This window comes from Benincasa hispida, chromosome 10, assembly GCF_009727055.1.
Source record: "Benincasa hispida cultivar B227 chromosome 10, ASM972705v1, whole genome shotgun sequence".
NCBI classification, from domain to species: domain Eukaryota; kingdom Viridiplantae; phylum Streptophyta; class Magnoliopsida; order Cucurbitales; family Cucurbitaceae; genus Benincasa; species Benincasa hispida.
The window spans coordinates 54,883,843-54,903,783 of NC_052358.1; the positions used below are offsets into that span (position 1 = coordinate 54,883,843).

The following is a 19,941-nucleotide window of genomic DNA, read 5'->3' on the forward strand; positions in this document are numbered from 1 at the left end:
TTATTATTTTAAGGTTAAATGCCTAGTAAAATTTTTTTTTATTGTTTATGTAATTTTAGTAATCTTTATTATTTGAGGGTATCTTTTGAATTTTTGGACTTTAAGTATAATTACAAAAATTTAATTACTGAATAAGGGGTGTTTCAGTTTAATGGTTTTTGGGAACTGGACTTTTCATGACTCATAATTTAATTTGAGATTAATGTCAGGAATTAATTTCAAATTAGAAGGAAAAGGTTGCTTTTAGAGATTTGGGGGAAGGAATTTAACAGAATGAAATGAAAAAAGGAAAAAATAATAAAATAAAATAAAGTAAATATGATATGATATGATATTATATTATATTATATTTCCTTTTTTTTTCTTCTTTCTTCTTTTTATTTCCCTCTCCCTCTCTTGGTTCACCTCACGCCGTCGAGACCTCCCCCCAAATCTTCATCTTCTTTGTCTGCCGCCCAACCCCTTCACGCTGCTTGCTGCCCTTCGCTGCTGTCGCCAATCGTCAAACCCATGCCGTCAGTTTCGTCAACGACATCTTCCATCACATAAAGGGACGCCCTCAGTTCCATCGTCGTCAGTTTCTTCGTCGCGTCCCTCCAACATTTGCACCCGACGGTCGTCCGATGCCTTCTTCACTGGTTAAATCAGCGCCACATGTAAGTCTGTCGAGCTGCCTTCAGTCAGTTCCACCACCAAGTTTGTTCACGTCAGTCGTCGTTATTCGTCTCAGACTCGCCAGATTCGACATCCAGCCATCGTTCTGCTTGGTTTCACCAGTTGCCGCCGTCGAGAACTCCACGACCGGTGAGGGATCTAGTGGATAAAGAGATTCATGAATTTTTTTTTTGGTTTACTTTGGTTAATTTTGGTTACCCACTTGATTTTAGTTTGGATTTTAATTTACCCATTATGGTTGGATGCTAGATTTGGATTTTAAAGGTTTTGAGATACTGTCCAGTGGGTCAAAGGTTGTTTTGGTGTGTCATAAGTCATTTTTCAGCTGATTTGAAGTTGTTTCGAAGGATTTTAGTGAGTACAAAGGTTTTGAAACCCTTTTTGGTTGATTGTCATTGCTAGAAATTGGTTATGTAAGCTTTAATTGTGACTTATGCATAGTTTGGAATCCATTGGTTAAGTAATAAAGCGAATTTGGATTTTAACCTAATTTTTGGGTAAGTCGTGTTGGTAAGTTTGGAATGATTGGTCTATTGGATTTGGGCTTAAAAGTTAAAAGTGATTTTTGATTTGTGTTCTATGATTTTTGAAGTGTTGGAAAGAGTTGAGTTGTTGTCCAATAGGTTTGAGATCGATCTTTGCAAGGTTTTGGTAAGTTTGGAGGTTAGTATTAATAGTTCTTTGTTACCCATTGAAGTATTGGTCAAATAATTGAGTTATTTTCAAATTTTGATGTTCAATTCAAAGATTTCAAGGGATTGAAAGCAAAGTTAACGATGTTTGGACATTTTGATTGGTATTGAGGCCTTGAAACTCTTTTGGAATTGTTATATAGTTGCTGGAATTTGCATTTTGTAACCATTATTATTGAACTTTTTGTAGGTTGGATTACTGTTGTAGTTTTGAAGTAGCATTCGAATGGTGTTTATTTAATGCATCTGTATGATATGTGTATTAATTATTGGCTTTGTATTGTAGTGTCCTTTACAAGTGGGAACGGTTGAATGTGGGTATTACGTTATGAGATATATGCGAGAAATCGTGACTAAAGAGAAGAATATTATAACATATGTGGTATGTCTTTAAACTACTCATATATATTGTAACATTATAGATAGTGTAAATAGTAAATAAATATGTATATCTCACTTTCTATGTTTTATAGATTGATACGAGAAACTCGTACTCGCAATTTGAATTCGATGAAGTACATGCAGAATGGTCTGAATATTTAGGTCACTATATCTAATGGACTTCCTATAAATTGTGTATGTGACTGATAACTATATTTAGGTCACTTTCTATGTTTTATAGATTGATACGAGAAGCTCTTACTCGCAACTTTTTTTGTGTAAATGTTTTGTTCAACCATTATAGGTTATATACTTCAAAGAAATGTGTAGTGGAGGATAGAATTTTAGTCTTGTGATTTTTGGAATACATAGCACATATAGATTGGTCTTACAATTTTGGAATTATCATATATTGGGGTGGGTTGATAGAGTATATACTGTTGTATGATTCATCTTGTAAATTTTGGAATCGTTCATATAAACATGAGTAATAGAATGAAATTGTTTATTTTAGTATTCTCAATTGTTACGTTGGATATATTGGGCTGATATGTAGACCTGAAATATATGTGCAACTGTTTAGTTGATGAAATTGTCTTATTTGAACAAATGTAATGCAGGAAATGAGAAATGGAAATTAAATTTGAATGTTTAATTTGGAAAAAAAAAGCATAGATGACATTGGAAATGTGTCAAGAATTAGATTACTTAACCATTATTCCATGTCAAGATAAAAATATATTTGACAAATAAAAAAATGTCAAGAGTAATCACAATAATAAGTGTCAAGAATTAATACACTTGACATGTCATTAGTGTCAAGTGTATTATATTTCTTAACACGGAAATTGTGTCAAGAATTATTTCTCTTGATGTTTTTACAATATCAAGTTATGACATTATACTTGGCAATTGAATAGACGACGCTTTTATTAGCGTCAAGTATACCCTCTACTTGACATTGGAAAAACGTCAAATAATCCAATTTCTATAATAGTGGGTGTATATTATTGATGTTACGATGTTAGTTGGTTGATAATATTTTCTTTTATTATGATGGATATTTTGTCTTTGACTTGGCGTTGATATTCTTTCTTTATTGGTGGCAAATTTTTTTGACTGATCTTTTCCTTTTTTGTGCTGTTGTTGACGATATTTTTCTTGCCTCAGGAGGATTGTATTTAATTTGTCTCATATGTGGTTTTAGGGCAAGTTGTATTTTTTGTCTAAAGGGTCGATCGATTGAAAGACAGAGAATCTCTTGTGTTCTATGTGGCTACTTATTCATTGTGATATTCAAAAGTCGTGCGGTAATTTTGAAGCTTGGTCTATCCAAATAGATTCTTCATAGTGTTGTGGTAAGGTGCTGGTTGAGTGTTCTTTCAACTAGCAAGTGAAAAGGGGATGAAGTCATTGTTGCGGCATCAAAATCAGGGGAGCCTAAATTTGCAGACTCATTAGAAGCAGTATAAGTGTAAGAAGGAGCCTAACTTAGGTGGTAAACGATATACTTATGTCTATGTTGATGATTTCTTCCAGTACACGTGGGTACGTTTTATCATAGAAAAGTCAGCTACTTTTCAAGTTTGTTAAACTTTATGTATTCAGCTTTAGAGAGAACAAGAGGTACAAATTGTGAGGATTAGGATTGATCATGGTAAAGAGTTTGAAAACTCTCAATTTGAACCCTTTTGTAATTCAAAGGGTATTCAACATGAGTTTTCCTCTCCTATAACTCCTAAACCGAATGGTGTGGTTGAAAGGAAGAATTACACTCTTTAGGAAATAGCAAGGACAATGTTGCATGCAAAACGTGTGCCTTTGCACTTTTGGGCAAAAGCCCTCAATACAGCTTGTCACATCCACAACTGAATTTCTATTTGAAATTGCTCTCTGAGCACAAACTATGAAATCTGGAAAGACCATAAGCCAAATATTAAGTACTTTCATGTGTTTGGGAGTACCTACTATATTCTCATTAATCGAGATTCTCTAAAGAAATTGAATGCCAAAGCAGATGAAGGTATCTTTCTTCGGTACTCTTCTAATAGTTGTGCTTATCATTTCCTTAACAAGTGTACTTGAAATGTGATAGAATCCATCAATGTCATTGTGGATGACTTGCAAAATACTAGGCATTCCTATGAAAATGATGAAGATCAAGGTGGTACTCCTTATGTTGCATCTGATGTTAGTGACATCTGTTCCCCCATTCCATCTCGTAGCGTTATGTGTGAAAGTAGTAGATCTGATCTAGTCATTGTTGAGAACGAGATGTTTCCCACATCTAGTCGTATTTAAAAGAATAATTTTTAGTTTAAAAAACATTTTTTTTTCTAATCTCTCACTATGCATATTGTTGCATTGGTGGATATTGTTGTACATGGTGTATTGGTGCATATTAAAAGTTTAATGATAGGTTAAAATTTTGAATCTCTTCCTCTATATATTGTTGACCAAAAATAAAGATAATGTACATCATTGGTGCAATTACCCATGAGCAGCAATGATTTAATCCAACGCCATGGGTGGCATCATCGCAATCCAACTTTATTGGTGCATCTTTGCAATCTAACGTCACTCTTTGACGACATCTATTATATTTGTTATCGACACAAGAACGTATAAGTAATATAAATATATGCATAGTAATATATCAAACAAAGGAGTATTAATCATGATATCAATTATCAATGAGTTGCCTAAATGTCATGAAAAAATTCATCCGCTCCTAGATACGAAGAACACACTATCTCCAAATTAACAAGAGAGTTTATATACTCTATAATGAATACATTGATAAAAACGAAGAATCACAATAAAATAACAATAGATAATTTAATTCTATTTCGTCGTTGTATAGGCAATGAGTTTTATTATTTGATTGATTGATTAATTTAGAAAAGAATATAGTATAACTATAGTACCAACTCATTCTATTAATTATTTCACATGTCATTAAATGATTTATTAATTTATTATTTATTTATTTTGTGAACCCTATATAATTCTTAAGTGCTACTAATGTGGTAAATAATGAATAAAGGTAATATAGAAAAATTTTCATACTAATTTAGTAATAGAAATTTTATGGATCAATTTGGTTTAAAATAGTTGGTTTTGCTACACAAAAACTTTCCATAATCAATGCAATGGATGAGTTAAAAGTAATTGACTTTAACTTTTGTGAGAATTTGTAAACATATTGGCTATTTGTAAAAAAACAAAAAAAAAAAAAAGGGTGAAAAGAGCTCTTGTCTAAAGATACTTTTTCCTAAAAACAAAATTCAATGTCTAGAAATAAAAATTAAACATTTTAAGATGGTAGAAACACGCTCGAAATTTCTTCCAAAATTTGATAATTTATATCTTATCTCATCAAATTGTCTAATTATGATTAACGATTGTTTTCAAATATAGAAAATTGAACTAACTTATTTATAAATATAGCAAAATATCACAATATATTATTGTTTAGTAATTCCGTGCATACCACTATTTATCATGATTTAAAAATTTTTCTTATATATTTCTGTAAATATTTTAATCTTTTTGTATATGGGATAAGAGTTCCAATGCAACCAAAATCTTATTCATTTAGGAATATTTTATACAAGCACCATACTTTCTTGTTTCTACCAACCTAAGTAAAGAGAAAAACACACAATTGCAACAAATTCAAAAATTGCCGTTTTAGTGTAACATCATAAAAAAAAAAAAAAAAAAAAAAAAGAATGTCTTATTTCACTTTTAATTCCTTTATTTTTTCCCCCTCCAAAGTACAAAATCATAAAACAGGAAAAAAAGCAAATATAAATTGACTTCAAATTCTGCCGCCGAAGAAGAAGGCGGAGGGGAATTTATTTCATTCTCTGACCACCTCATTCACGGCGCTCACCATTGATGAAGGCAGCAAGCTTTCCTACGAAATCAACCGCCTCGTCGGACGTCGGGTTGAACAAATGAAACACGTGGCCTTGTCCCTTCGTCTCGATGACATCGACGGCGCCGCCCCATCCCGATTTCTTCAGACATTCACTGTAAAACCATCCTCTGTTTTTCAGAGCATCCTTCTCCGCCACAAAAACCGCCACTCTCTCCGCCGCTACCCGTCCTAATTCCGGGTCAAATCCTGGGTTCACAATCGGGTCATCTAACCCGCTAATCTTAGGGCAAACAAAATACCACAATTTCTCAATAAACGATCTGTGTTCCGGATTCAACTTCTCTTCGTCTCCGATCAATTTTCCTCCCCAGAAATAAGCATGAACCAAAAGTAATCCCCTCAGATTCAACCCGGCCAGCCCCTCCGTCCCGACCCGGATTGCCATTCGATTAGCGATGTTGGCTCCAGCGCTATCTCCGGCGAAATAAACCCGGTCCAAATCTGCAATTCCATTCAACCACTCCTCCGGTCCGGTTCCGGCCGAATGGGCGGCGACCCATTTCAAAGCATCCCAGGAATCTTCGTAAGCGATTGGAAGCGGGTGCTCCGGAGCTAGCCTGTAATCGACGGAGACGGCGACGACGTTGGCTTCGGCGACTAAGGAGTTAAGATGACGGTGGTAGAAGGAAGAGAATGCCGATTCGATGCAGAAGCCTCCGCCGTGAAAGTAAACAAGAAGAGGAAGCTTGTGAGGTTGTGCGGTGGGTTTGGGCTTGTAAATCCGAGCAGAGACGGGGGTTTCCGGCGAGATGACGACGTCTTTGGACTCGACGCCAGTTAGGGGGTCGAGAGAGGGATCGATTAATTCGTTGCCGGCAAGCCTGTGGATGCGACCGTCTTTGTAAACGACGAGCATAGGGGAAAAGTCGTGGGCAATTTCAGTGGAAGCCATGGGAGAGAGTTGATGAAAGGAGAAAGAAGCGGCGGAGGAAGAAGGCGACAATGAAAGAGAAATATCTCCTTGTGCCTTTGATTTTATGAGTTCTAATTAGTGGACTTAAAAGGTGAGTTGTTAGGACTTGGGAGATATTGGTGGCAAGTTGTTTTCCATCATTAATTGTATGGGAAATAAATTGCCAAACTTGTAATAAATATGACTATATATCACACCATTATAAGTAGTATAGCTAGGGTTTGGTAGAATTGAGCTTTAACTATGTTGAGGTTCTTGTATAATTTCGTGCTATAAACTTTTGAGAAATCAGAAATGTTCGCACGTACAATCCAAGCTTATGACTTAGGAAAGAATAATAGTAGAGTGCTGAAATGTCGGTGCACTTTAAAAGGATGAATATTTTTTTTAATTTACTTAAACATGGTCATCGATTTTTTGTGAGGAACCTGCCACTCATTAAGTTCTTCCATATAATAGATTTTTTCATATTTATCCCATGAAATCTATGTATTCTGATGCAACATGGTCCATGGAGGATGTATATGTATTCTCCCTCATTTTTGGTCATTTTATTGGTTAAAATATCATTTGGTACCTATATTTTTGTTGAATAAAATTTTTTGGACCAATCACAAATTATCACATCATTTTTCAAATTAGATTATAATTAAAATTGATTGAATTTGAGACTAATTAAAGATTGACACCTGTCTCAAATTGAAATTGAAGACTTAAGTTAGTAAATCTCAATGATGTCATGTGTTTTCATATTTTATTTATGTCTAACTTTTAAAATATTTATGAGAATGTTTAATGAGTTCTATTCTACAAATATTATGATCCAATTACCATTTTGTCCTCAAATTGCATTCATGTATTTCAAAAAAAGAAAATTCAAAGGTCCGTTGATTGACGTGTAATCTTTAACAAAAAAAAATATATATACTTTTTCAAATATTTCAATTAAATCGAAAATTAAACCCACTATCTTATCTACCTTTCTTCTCAAATCTTTTCCATCTATAAACTCATGATGTTCCCCGATCTTTCTTCTCAAATCTTCTCTAAAGTCACGATCTTCTGCATCTTTCTTCTCAGGCGTGCGTGATAACGGAGAAAAACAGAGGCGATTCATTCCTTCTGGTGGAACTTCCAGTACATTTCCTATTTTCTAGCGATTCTGGTCAAATATTTCAACCAAAGCTCTGCAACTTTTTTTGACCTATAAAAGAGTAATAGGAAAATTATCATTATCAATTTTTGGTGTAAGCAGATCAAATTTCTTTAGCACAAGTACAATAAAGCATTTGTTCTAAAATCTCTTCAATCATAGACCCTAGGGACCGAGAAGTAATTAACTTATCTTGTCGTTTCCATGGTTCATAAGCAAGATTCAGTTTATCGATGGTACTGGAATTTTCACTTGTAATTCACACTACTACAAACTTGACCTTTGTTGGTGGGCAAAACATGTCAAAAAATGTCTTTGTTGATGGCCAAAAAATGTGAAGTAAGCCAACATCAAGAAAGCTTGATCATTAAGAAAATTGGTTTTGTTGACAGTAAAAAAAAAAACACCTAAAACCCTTTGTAGACGTTCTTGGCCACCAATAAATGATTCGTTGACGTTTTGTCCTTCAACTATATGGAAAAACCATAAATGAAACTTTTTTTCAATACTTTCAAACATGAAAGTAAGGTAATATTGATATATATATATATATTTTTTTTACCATCAACTATTTTTTAAAAACGTCAAGAAAATCATTTTTATTAATGTTTTTTACATGTCAAGAAAACTATTTTATTGTCTGTCAACATATGTTTTTATTGATTGTTTTTTAATGTGAACTATATACTTTTATTGATATTTTTACTTGTCAACTAAGCAAATTTGAAATAAAAAAAAATTGAGCCATTAGGACCCTTCATATCCAGCCGGTAATCGACCTCAAAAAAGTTTTTAACTTGAAATTTGCATTTACACCAATAAATAACTCATGATATCTAACTTGTACTTTATACACAAATAATAAAATACACCAACTCACTTACATAAAGTTTGTAGCAATCAAACCTCAAAAGGGGTCAGAGACATTCGACTAGAAATAAAGAATCAATTCATTATATGGAGAAAAAGAAGAAAAAACCAAAAGAGGTGAGATTAAACCAAAAGGAACTAAGGGTTGAATTAGAACCTGAAAGGGAGGCGGAGATGAGGTGAAACGACGACAGGAACAGGCGAAAGAACGATCAGAAACAAAATGCAATCTATAGGCACGACCAACGACAGTTGAGAGAAACAGAGAGACCGACCAGCGAGGTTGAGAGTGGCAAAGAAGTGGCCAACAGGGCTAAGCATGTCGAAGAGGCGGCCGACGGGGCTGAACATGATAGATGGGTGTGGGAGAAGAAGGGTCTGGACAAATCTTAAATTTGGGGGTAGGGCTTGTGTGAAATGAAAAATGACGGATGGGTGGGGGGAAGAAGGGTCTGGAAAAATCTTAAATTTGGTCGTCAGGGGGTTCTTCAGCAATTTCTTTTTTTTTTTTTTTTTTTTTTTTTTTTATGTTTCTCACTGGCGACTGCTAAATGTATCCGTCGGTGGATCCGCAATATCCCGACACCACATTACTGCCATCGAAAATTATTACAAAAAAAAAGTGTCCTTTCTTCGATCGATGGTTAAAGCTATGACATCGGAGATGCTCCGTTTAGCCTGACGATTAGAATACGGTGTCAAAAGAAATTAAGAATTTTTTATGCCTTCGTTACATCGAGAGTTAGTGTTTCTCCTGACTATTTTCTACCGACAACATTTTCCGTGTCGGGAGATGAATTTTATTTTAGTGAACTCCTGGAAATTAATTAACATATAACTACACAACTCTACAAAATAACATCTTCAATCAACTCCTGGAAATCAACTTTACACAACTCCTATAAATCCAAGAATTATACACAACTCTTGTAAAAACAACTTTAATAAGGACATTTTTACTGTGATTTCCAAAACGTCTAGGATCAATGACACATCAATATGGATATACATTCTAATAAGACGATGATGTGATGACAGATGAATAATTACTAAATAATATTTGATTACATTGTATATGTGGAAGCACGTTAAGAAGAAGCTATATAAGTGGATGAAAGAGCAGTAGTACTAAGAACTTTTGGGGCATCTAGAACAAACATTTAGAACATCACAACAACACATCCTCACGTTAATACATTCAATCCAATAGGGGGAGGTTGCATGAATATAGAACATTTGAGATAGAAGAGAAATAAGGAAATGAATGAGAGAAAAAGGAAATTGCTCAAAATATTCTTAGTGATTTTATTAACATCAAGCATCCAACATTTAAAAAAAAAAAAAAAAAAAATCCTTAAATTGAGGTGAGCAAAAGAATAAAAGAATAATAATATTTAATACAGATGACATATTCCTATTGGAGATCCTTTAATCATCAAGACTCCTTAACAAAATTTGTTATTCGAATATTTTGGACTCCTGTTGACCTGGGATAACTGACTGTATTGGGTTTGATGACATGACCCTCTTTGACTTTGTTGACATGGCTTTCAACTCTGTCTTCCTCAATATCCCCCCTCAAACAAGAGGGGAGCTCAACGACCCCGAGTTTGGACCGAAGATTGAAAAACTGTGAATGTGTTAGTGATTTGGTAAGGCAGTCTTCTATTTGATCCAAGAAGGGTACATATCATACGTCCAAACATTCTTTTAGAACCTGATCTTGCACAAAGTGTATATCAATCTCGATGTGCTTCGTCTGGGCATGAAACATGTGATTAACGGCTAAGGCTCCATCAACGGCTAAGTCCTTTTAGAACCTCGGTTGCAATTCTATCTCCCCTAGAAGTTGTTATAGCCATATGATCTCAACCCACGCATAAGTTAATGCTCTGTACTCCGACTTAGTGTTTGATCTTGCCATAATGGACTACTTTTTAGATGACCAAGATACTAGATTCCCACCAACAAACACGTAGTAAGTAGCCACAAATCTCCTATCATCCATATTTGCTGCCCAGTCAGCATAAAAAAACGCTGAGATTGATAGATATGTACCAGGGTGTATATATAATCCATAGTTTTTCGTGTCACTTAGATACCAATTGTCCAAAATCGAGATTATTTTATTTATCAAGGGCATATCTTTCCTGTTAGAATCTCATCCACGTACACTGTTGGAATTGGTGTCCTAATTCTCCAGAGTCTCGTTGTTTTGTAAAGATACACATTGTTTAATGAATAAAATAAGTGTTATTTAATTCTGGCATTTACTCATATCCAATAAACAAAGCTCCTTGGTTATCTTATGTGAACTTAAGCATGTATATGTGATATACAAGTGGATCATGCCTTAAGTGATAACCTAAATAGGTTTGTAGTATAAGGATTAAGGTGGAATACCTGATCCTTGTGACACTACAGATACGACCCGCTTTGTAGAGGTTTGCAAGTGTTGTAAACTACTACAGATAGTACATCCTGACCATTCATGTGGAGACGTGCGAGCGGGGGTGTCCTATACAAAGAGTTTGTATAAGACTTGAACCACGTTGATACTAGAGACTTGCATCTCACCTAAACGACCATAGGTGACACGACCTCAATCTTGAGTGTTTTGGGCACTCCTACCTTTGAGGGCGGTTCTTTGATTAGTATGGGTGAGAATGGCTAGATTGCCAACTCAACATGCCTACCTTTTTGGAGATTTGTCTAATTTGGGAGCTAGGAACTCAATCCACAGGATGAAATTCACTTCTTTCTCGAAGTAGGGATAAGTAGAGAGATTACTCCCTTAAGGGTTGATTCCGGGGCTTGAACATAGTGTTCACAACTTCTTTTTGGAAGAGAAGACTCAATCATAGTAGGACTATGACTTATGTTCATTAGAGGGATTAGTGGTACTTAAGGAGATAGATGTAACTACAGGGGCATAAAAGTTATTGGCCCAACTGTACTTACGAGCGATCTGTGAAAGGTTGTCGCACTGCTGATTGGTTAAGATGGACACATAATATATCTGTGGTAAGGAGAGTTCAACTACCGGTCTTTAGTGGAGTGCCTGGCAGTTAACAGATGGTGGATCCCGTGACAAAAGAGTTTACTCAGTTATTCACGTACTGTTGAAGCTTCGAGTTACAAGTCCATAAGGTCCCCTTGGTAGCTCAATGGATTCAGTTGAGGATCAGTTCTTGGTGTTGATTTGAAATGTTCAAATTGACTAGAGGTATTTTGATTATATATGATATAATCTGTATGATGTATGAGATAAATCTAGTGGAAGATTGATGTAAATGAGATTTACATTAAGTGCCATGGAATAAAAAAAGAACTATGATTTATATGTTTCATGAGATGAAATATTAAAACTATAGGTTATAAATATAGATGAAATATTAAAACTATAGGTTATAAATATAGTATGATAAGTTGGTTATCACTTATATTTATAATAATATTAATTATTGGATAATTAATTCTTTTTCTTTAATAACCAATCGAGTGGGTGGTTATTGAATTTCCATGGTAACCGTGAGTTAAAAGAAAAATTATTTTCCTAATTGGTGAGTATTGAAATGTTTTTACAAAAGATTAAAAATAGTTTTGAGTTCTCTCGACAAAAAGAAACTCGTGACGCTTATCAAGTAAATAACAATTTACTAAGCGACAGGATGTTTTAGTGAATGATCTGTAGTGTTTGTAGGCGACAGACATCGAGCTAAACGATGAGTTAAACGATCACATAACTTTTGCTAGACGATCGCATAGCTTTAGCTAAATGGTTGGGCATCGACCTATACGATAGGTCTTCGCCATCTCCCCAGTCGTGTACACGATTGGTGTTTCCTCCTTCATCTGCCTCATATCAAGTTCAAATAGAGCCCACCCTCTGGATTCTCACACCGAGAATACCAAGGTAGCCTTGTTGGTGGTGTCATACTCAACTCAAAACCGTCGAGATTCTGTGGAGGCCATTCATGTTGCTGAGGAGTTCGTGACCAAGGCGATCACTGAGGTCGAATGCAAAGTGTTCGTTCAGTATTGCAGTCGTGTAGATCGAGTGTTCAAGGTTACTGTGTTCGAGTGTTCGTGCACAAAGGAGCGTGGAGACGAGTCTATAAATGTTTGTAGAGTTTTTCCTTGTTCATTTGTAGTGTTCATGCTGTAATTTCTGTATCAATTACATAACGGTTTGTTTTGTATACGACTGTAATTTGTAATGTTCATTCATGATTGTAATTTGGAATGATTTTATTTTCACTGCTCATGGAAATTTCAAGTACGATTTCCTTCATACACAAGAAATAGAATTAAGGTGGATCCATTACGAAATATGAATAAGGAAGTATCAAACCTGGCATTATGAAAGTCTCATGAGACTAAGACTTCTTTTAGCACATTTTTTCAGGCTTTAGGAGCTCGTTTGAGCCCATAAATGGCTTTGTTGAGTTTGTATACATGGTCTGGGAATTGTGGGTCAATGTATCCCTGGGGCTAGCACAGATATATATATATATATCCTCTTCAACAGTTCCATTAAGGAACGCATTGTTGAAGTCCAATTGTCTCAACACCCACTCTCTAGAGACAATAATGTTGATTACCACACAAATAGTATGCTTTAACAACTGGACTAAATGTGTCAAAGAAGTCCATACCTGGGTTTTGATGAAAGTATTTTGCAACCAGCCTAGCTTTGTATCGCTGAATTGTGCCATTTGGGTTTCTCTTTATTCAAAATATCCATTTGTTGTCTACCACATTGAGTGAGGGTGAGGGAGGAATAAGAGCCCAAGTGTTGTTCTTGACCAAGGTTAAATATTCAGTATCCATTACATCTTTCAACTGAGGTGTTTTCAAGGCATCAACTACTCATGTATGTTTAGTGAGGAACCAATCTCTTGATGATTTGGTTAGTAGTGTTCTTGGTTTGAATATCCCTGCTTTACCCTGAGTGATCATGGGATGGATAGGAATTGGAGTAGGCGAGTAGGGGCTGAGGTTGGCAATGTTTGTTGGATAAGGAATGTACAGGTTCATTCGGTGGGGAAATTTGTGGAGACAAAGGGATGGTCATGGGGTTGGGTAAAAAGCTTGTGTGATTTGAATTTAAGCTGCCATGGTTTGGGCTGGAAAAATGGACTGGAGATATCACGAGTTGAGAGACACTTGGAGAGGGTAAATTAGGCCCAGGTTGAGTGATAGGACTAGTCGTGGGGCTAGTGTTTGTGTGAGTAGGCTGGGGGACTGGCCTTGTAGTGGAGTTGGCATCTCAGTAGAAGACAAAGATAGCTAGAGGATAGGGGATATTTGAAGCACCAGTGTCTGTTTCCTTGATCATTTGAACGTTAGACTTATAAAGAAATCTACCTTATTAAACACAATATGTCTGGATACAAATATCCTCCCTGATTTGTTCAAGTACTTATATCCTTTGTGATAAACACTAGGCCCCAAGTATATACACTATTCAATATGATAGCTAATTTATGAGTATTGTATGGTTGCAGGCTAGCAAGGAATGCATTCGCTGCTGGAGAGTTGGCTACTGTAGAGGTATTTTGAGGCAGTGTTCTGTTTTGGGGTGGGTTAAAGTTACCTCCCTTGTTTTGAGAAAAGTTTGGTGATGCTAGCTCTCTATTGTATCTGCCATAGCAGTAATAGGTAGTATAACCTGGTCGCCCACATACCTGGAAAATCGATTTATTTCCTTTGCCTCTTCCACGGTCCCTAAAGATTCCTCCACCTCTTTGTCCTCCATTTTCGTGATGATTTCCATAATTAGGTGATTTTTTATTACTTTTATTGTTCTGCCCCTTAGTGTTGACCATGTTGACAGTGGTATTTTTACTGAAGGTAATAGTGGACTTTTATGTTGTTTGATGATCTAGACGTTTTTCATACAAAAGGAGCTCGAACTGCATATCAAACCACGATATGTCTGCTTTCCCCAAGATCATGGCACCTACAACATTGTATTCCTCATCGAGTCCCAACAAGACTTGTTACACCAAAGACCTTGTAGAAACTAGACTGCCAACTTGTTCAAGGTTATCAGAGTTAGTTTTCATAACACGTAACTATTCTTCCATGTATATGTTATCTTTTTGAGCCGATTAAAACACTTGTCGAAGATAATCCTTTTAAGCTCTTGATTGTACTCCGAATAATAGTTCAACGCTCTTCTAGATATCTTTTGCACATTCACAACCCATAACTTAGACCATCACATCAGGCGTCATAGAGTTGTATAACTAACCAATAATTAATTGATCCACTACCATCCACATCTCATATTGAGGATTCACCCAGAAGTAGCTATCGAGCTAAATACTTCGCTGCTCATGCCTCCTTCTAAATTGGACGGTGTCGTTGCAGTCATTGCTAGACTTGTACTCGTACCTTCACCAACATTCATTTGGACGAACATTGGTGGGCAAGCTTTCTCTCCGGTCAAGTGACCTTCGAGTCTATAGCTATGAAGAATTAGCAGGTCAAGATTCTTCCACAAGAGGAAGTTGCATCGATCCAACTTTATAGAGGTGATCTGATTGAGCAATTGGCTTAAAAGGAGGACTGCTAAAGTTGGCACCTCCAAAATTTAATGCTGACCTTGTGACGGAATTGACGTATGTCATTACAACTCTGATACCAAAATAAGGAAATGCATGAGAGAAAAAGAAAATTGCTCAGAATATTATTAGTGATTTTATTAACATCGGGCAACCAATATTTATACACAAAATCCCTAAATAGAGGTGAGCAAAAATATAAAGGAATAATAATATTTAATACAGATGGCAAATTCCTAATGGAGATCCTTAAAAAAAAAAAAAAAGTTAAAAATTACTTTTATTCCCTAAACTTTCATAAAAATAAAAAAATTAGTCCCTAAATTTTGGTTTGCAACGATTTAGTCCTTAAATTTTTAATTTTTTAACATTTAGTTCCAAAACTTTACTATGTAATAATTTAATTCTTATATTGTAAAATTTGTTAGGATTTAATATCTATTGTAGAAATTACTGGAAAAATTTAACGAGATTTCTTGCATATCGATAAACTAATTAGAGACTTGCTAATTTATAAAATACAAAGTTTACACCATAAAATAATAAATATTGACATCAAATTTTGATGGTTTTTTTATATTGGAAACTAAATTGATACAAAATTTGAACGTACAAGGACTAAATAGTTACATATCAATATTCATAGACTAAATCGATGCAAAATTGAAAGTTCATGGACTAAATCGTTATAAATCAAAATTTAAGGACTAAATTGTTACTTTTATGGAAGTTTAGAAACAAAAGAAAATATTCCGCACCTTAGCTATTTATATCATATACATATCCATAGAAGAACCGGTCCTTGCGGAAAATCTGACAGCAAAAGTTACAATTATAAGACTCAAGCAATTCTACACAAGTTGAATAAGCTAAACAAGAGGAATATCGAATACTCAAGCCCTCTTCCATCTCAGATGTACAGGAAGTAGAATAATATCCACTCTATCCAAAACAAAGATTTTAAATTCTTTTCTCCGGATGTATTTAAAATACAATTTCAAGTATTTAATTTAAAAAATAAATCATCGTGGAAGAAATTAGAGTATTTGACAACCACTAAAAAATCTTTTCAAATATATTTTAATAGGTTTTTATAAAAAATGTTTAAATAAAAAATGAATTTTTTGAAAAACATTTTTTCCTCAAGTTAATCTAAACATAATCTTATTTTAGGGGAGGACTTATTGAAATTTCAAGTAAGCACAAATTTCATGAACAGATGCTCCAATTCAAATGAGATAGCAAAATGCAAGACATGCAATTCCATATTACTCACACCATTCCAGCAAACATGCCAAAGACTCCACAAGTCCAAAGAGTAGTCATAGTCTTGTAAATCAACCAGAAGTGCTGGACCTTTGAATTATCTGCAAGTACTCAACAAAATAATGAAGGGAACATATTGATCCATAATCATTTACAACAAACTTATAAATACTTCTAAATAAGGTAGTGTTTGAAATACATTTTCAAGTGTTTAATTTAAAAAAAAAAGTCATTTTGGAAGAAATTAGAGTGTTTGGTAACCACTCAAAATACTTTTTCGACTGTATTTTTGTTGGGTTTTATGCCTAAAACTCATAGATAGTAAATGTTATAATTGATCGCCATCAATAAAGAGTTATATATATTAATTCAATAAATGTTATTGTGTGTTTTCTATTTTATCTTAATAATCCTAAATCCAATAAACTAATATCCTAGGCTGCCTTATGAGTCTTGAATTGAATGTGGAGACATACAGGGATCAATGTTCAAGATACGGCCTAAAGGGTCTATAGTATAAGGATAAGGTTGGGTACTTATCCCGTGATGACAATGGGCATTAGCCAACTCTAAAGAACCTTGCAGTCACAAATGAGGAAAGCATATTGAAAGGAAGTATCACCTGATACGGGAGACTGTGCAATGAGAAGATGTGATTGTCACAAAAGTTACCTCAGAGCACAACATTGCTGATCCATTTACGATGGCTCTTTTAGCTAAAGTGTTTGAGGGTCGACTAGAGAATCTAAGTCTATAAGACATGTACATTTTATAATCTAGGGCATGTGGGAGATGTGTAATGCATACATGGATGCCTTAGTTTATTGTATTTATTTACCTTTGCCTTTTGGATTTTGATATAATGTACAACCCACTGACTAGATTTTTAGTTCAAGTGAGAGTTTATTGGGTTTTATGCCCTAAAACTCGTAGATAGTAAGTGTCATTAATTGACCATCATTAATAAAGAGTCATAAATGTTAATTCAATTAATGTTAGTAAGAGTATCAACATGCAGCGGAAGCAACAAGGATCAATAAGCATTCAAATTCACTAATTTTGGCAAAAACTAAAGCATCTCATCTAAAATAAGAGGGTTTGTAATCATATATTTGTAGAACTCTTAAAGATCTCGATCATCAGCAGTTGTCTTTTCCAAAGAACACCGTGAACCACCTCAAGATCTTCTCCATTATCCTCTTGGAGCTTTAGAACGAGTTGTGGGACTCAATAACAGTTTCAAGCAATGAAAACATAAGGAGAAGCTCACAGCAACACACTACTTGAAGAACCTTTCTTCCAACCGAAATTTTCTCTAAAATTTCTATAAAATGGAAGCCTCAATTTCACTCCATTCTTCTTTATTTATTGCAGGTGAACATGCAAAGAAGAATACTCCATGACTTGCAACTCATGCTTGGAGTTAATGAAAATGAGAAAATGAGTTTTGTGTGAGCATGAAAAAGATGGTTAATGGAAAAATCTGATTTTTCATTTTTGCGTGATTTCAACTTTTTAATTTTCATAAAGTCAAATGATTTTCAAAACTGAAAATTTTATTAATTTTATAAAATATTTTTTAAATAATACTAATTAATTTAATATCAAATATTAAATTAATTTTTGCACAAAACCATCTTCATATATTTAATTCATATTTAAATATATATTCTCCTATTCCGTTTAATTCTAATTTGAACGTTTCAAATTAGCTTATCAAGCTATTCTAAAGTTTATCCATGTACGAGCTAGTAGGAGGACCTCGCAGACCTATAAATCATGGGTTCCAACGATCTGAGATTAATTGGCTAAACTCATTAGACCGATCTAACCCCCATTCGTTAACTAATGGGTCACTCCACTATAGCCCATAGTTGAACTCCCCTTACTGTAGATATATTATGTCCACTTTATATAATCATAATTAGTAAGTCAATCATTTACAGGTTGTTCGTAATCACAACTGGGTCAAGATAACCATTTTACCCCTGTGAAAACATCTTATTCCTTAAGTTCCCACTAACCCTTTAATGAACAATTCTGATTCATAACACCTATGAAACAAGTCCTTTCTCTATCATGAGAAGGTGGGGCCCTGATTGTTCAAGACCTAGAACCAGTACTTAAGAGAACAATCTATCTGCTAACCTTAAATCGGGTAGGAATGAATTCCATCTTGCAGAGTTATGTCCCCAGCTATTCATTCGGTCTTATCCCCAAAATGGGAAGCTTATTGAGTAATACTGTTGGACTACTCTCACCGTTTGTAGATCAAGGGATAATCTCGAACAAATAAGAGTTCATAGCTAGCTCAAGATTAAGATCGAGTTAACCTAGGTTACTTAATAAATGAAATAGTCAGTTTTAAAAGTAAACAGTTGTTATAAAGAAAAGTGACTATTTTTGTGGTATAGTCTATATGCAAATTCATTGCATAAGATGCCTCCACTCACATGTCTCAACATGAACGATCACATTGGTTGTAGTACTTTACAACTTCTTGTAACAACTACAAAGTGGGCCGCATCTAATATTGTTACCAGGATGAGATACCCAATTTCATCCATATACTTATTAGACCATTTAGGCTATATACTGTTAACTTGATCCTGTTTATGTCACTACATAAAGTTACAATATTCAGACTATAGCCATGGATATGTTTATTGAATTTTCATAATAAAATACAAAATCAACAATTTATTATTATTGATAAATAGAATGTTTAACACGAACTGCGAGTTCTAGGACATTCCTAACAATCTCCCACTTGGACTAAAACTCCAGTGAGAACAAATATATGTACAATATAATGTTGACAAACATAATGGAAAAAATACAATAAACTAGGGCATCCATAATACCATAGATATTCTCCCACTTGCCCTAGATTACACTACTTGGAGTCCTAGTCCAACTAGTTGGCCCTCTAACACTTTAGCCAAGAGAGCCTTTATGAATGGATCAGCAAGGTTGTCTTCATAGGCAATCTTTGTGACGATCACATCTCCTATGTACACTATCTCAAGGATGAGATGGTACTTTCTTTCAATGTGTTTTCCACGTTTGTGGCTCCTGGGTTCTTTTGAAGGAACTTTTATACAAAAGCACCTGTGAGCAGAAGTGGATCTTTCTAATTTCATTGTGACAGAATTTTCACACATACATTCTAACATACAGATATGCATTGAAAACACTAATTACTAGCAGGCTTTAAAAGATAAAAACAAAAGACCGAGAGAACATACCAGTTGAAGACTTTCTTCATGAAACTCGATCTCACCGTGAACGAACTCCTCTCGCTTTTCTCGTTCAGCAAGAAATCGCCCAGCAACACCACGGTCGTCTACACGAACAACAGTGCATGAACAACAGCGAACAGGGACGATGCTACTACTCGGAGCCCTTAGTATTCTCGGGGGGAGAATCCAAAGGGTGGACTTTGATGGAATTGGTAGAAGGGAGGAGGAAAG

General features: G+C 34.8%; 1 protein-coding gene and 1 long non-coding RNA gene across 3 annotated transcripts; one reads left to right on the forward strand and one right to left on the reverse strand.

Moving 5' to 3' along the window:
• Positions 1–364: 364 nt before the first annotated feature.
• Positions 365–3,691, forward strand: LOC120088489. Of its 2 annotated transcripts, XR_005484936.1 has the most exons (3): positions 365–804; positions 1,654–1,749; positions 2,956–3,691. It is a non-coding gene; the product is annotated as an uncharacterized LOC120088489 (long non-coding RNA). The 2 variants fall into 2 exon arrangements; XR_005484935.1 differs by having other exon boundaries at positions 366–804; positions 1,654–3,691.
• A 1,774-nt stretch (positions 3,692–5,465) lies between these two features.
• LOC120089391 (probable carboxylesterase 13) lies at positions 5,466–6,804 on the reverse strand. Its single transcript, XM_039046842.1, has one exon. It carries the CDS (start codon positions 6,584–6,586, stop codon positions 5,630–5,632), a length of 957 nt encoding a protein of 318 aa, XP_038902770.1. The 5' UTR covers positions 6,587–6,804; the 3' UTR covers positions 5,466–5,629.
• Positions 6,805–19,941: the final 13,137 nt, after the last annotated feature.

Bases quoted from the DNA above. Each gene is read 5' to 3' on its own strand.
- LOC120089391 (XM_039046842.1), bottom strand. From the start codon at position 6,586: ATGGCTTCCACTGAAATTGCCCACGACTTTTCCCCTATGCTCGTCGTT.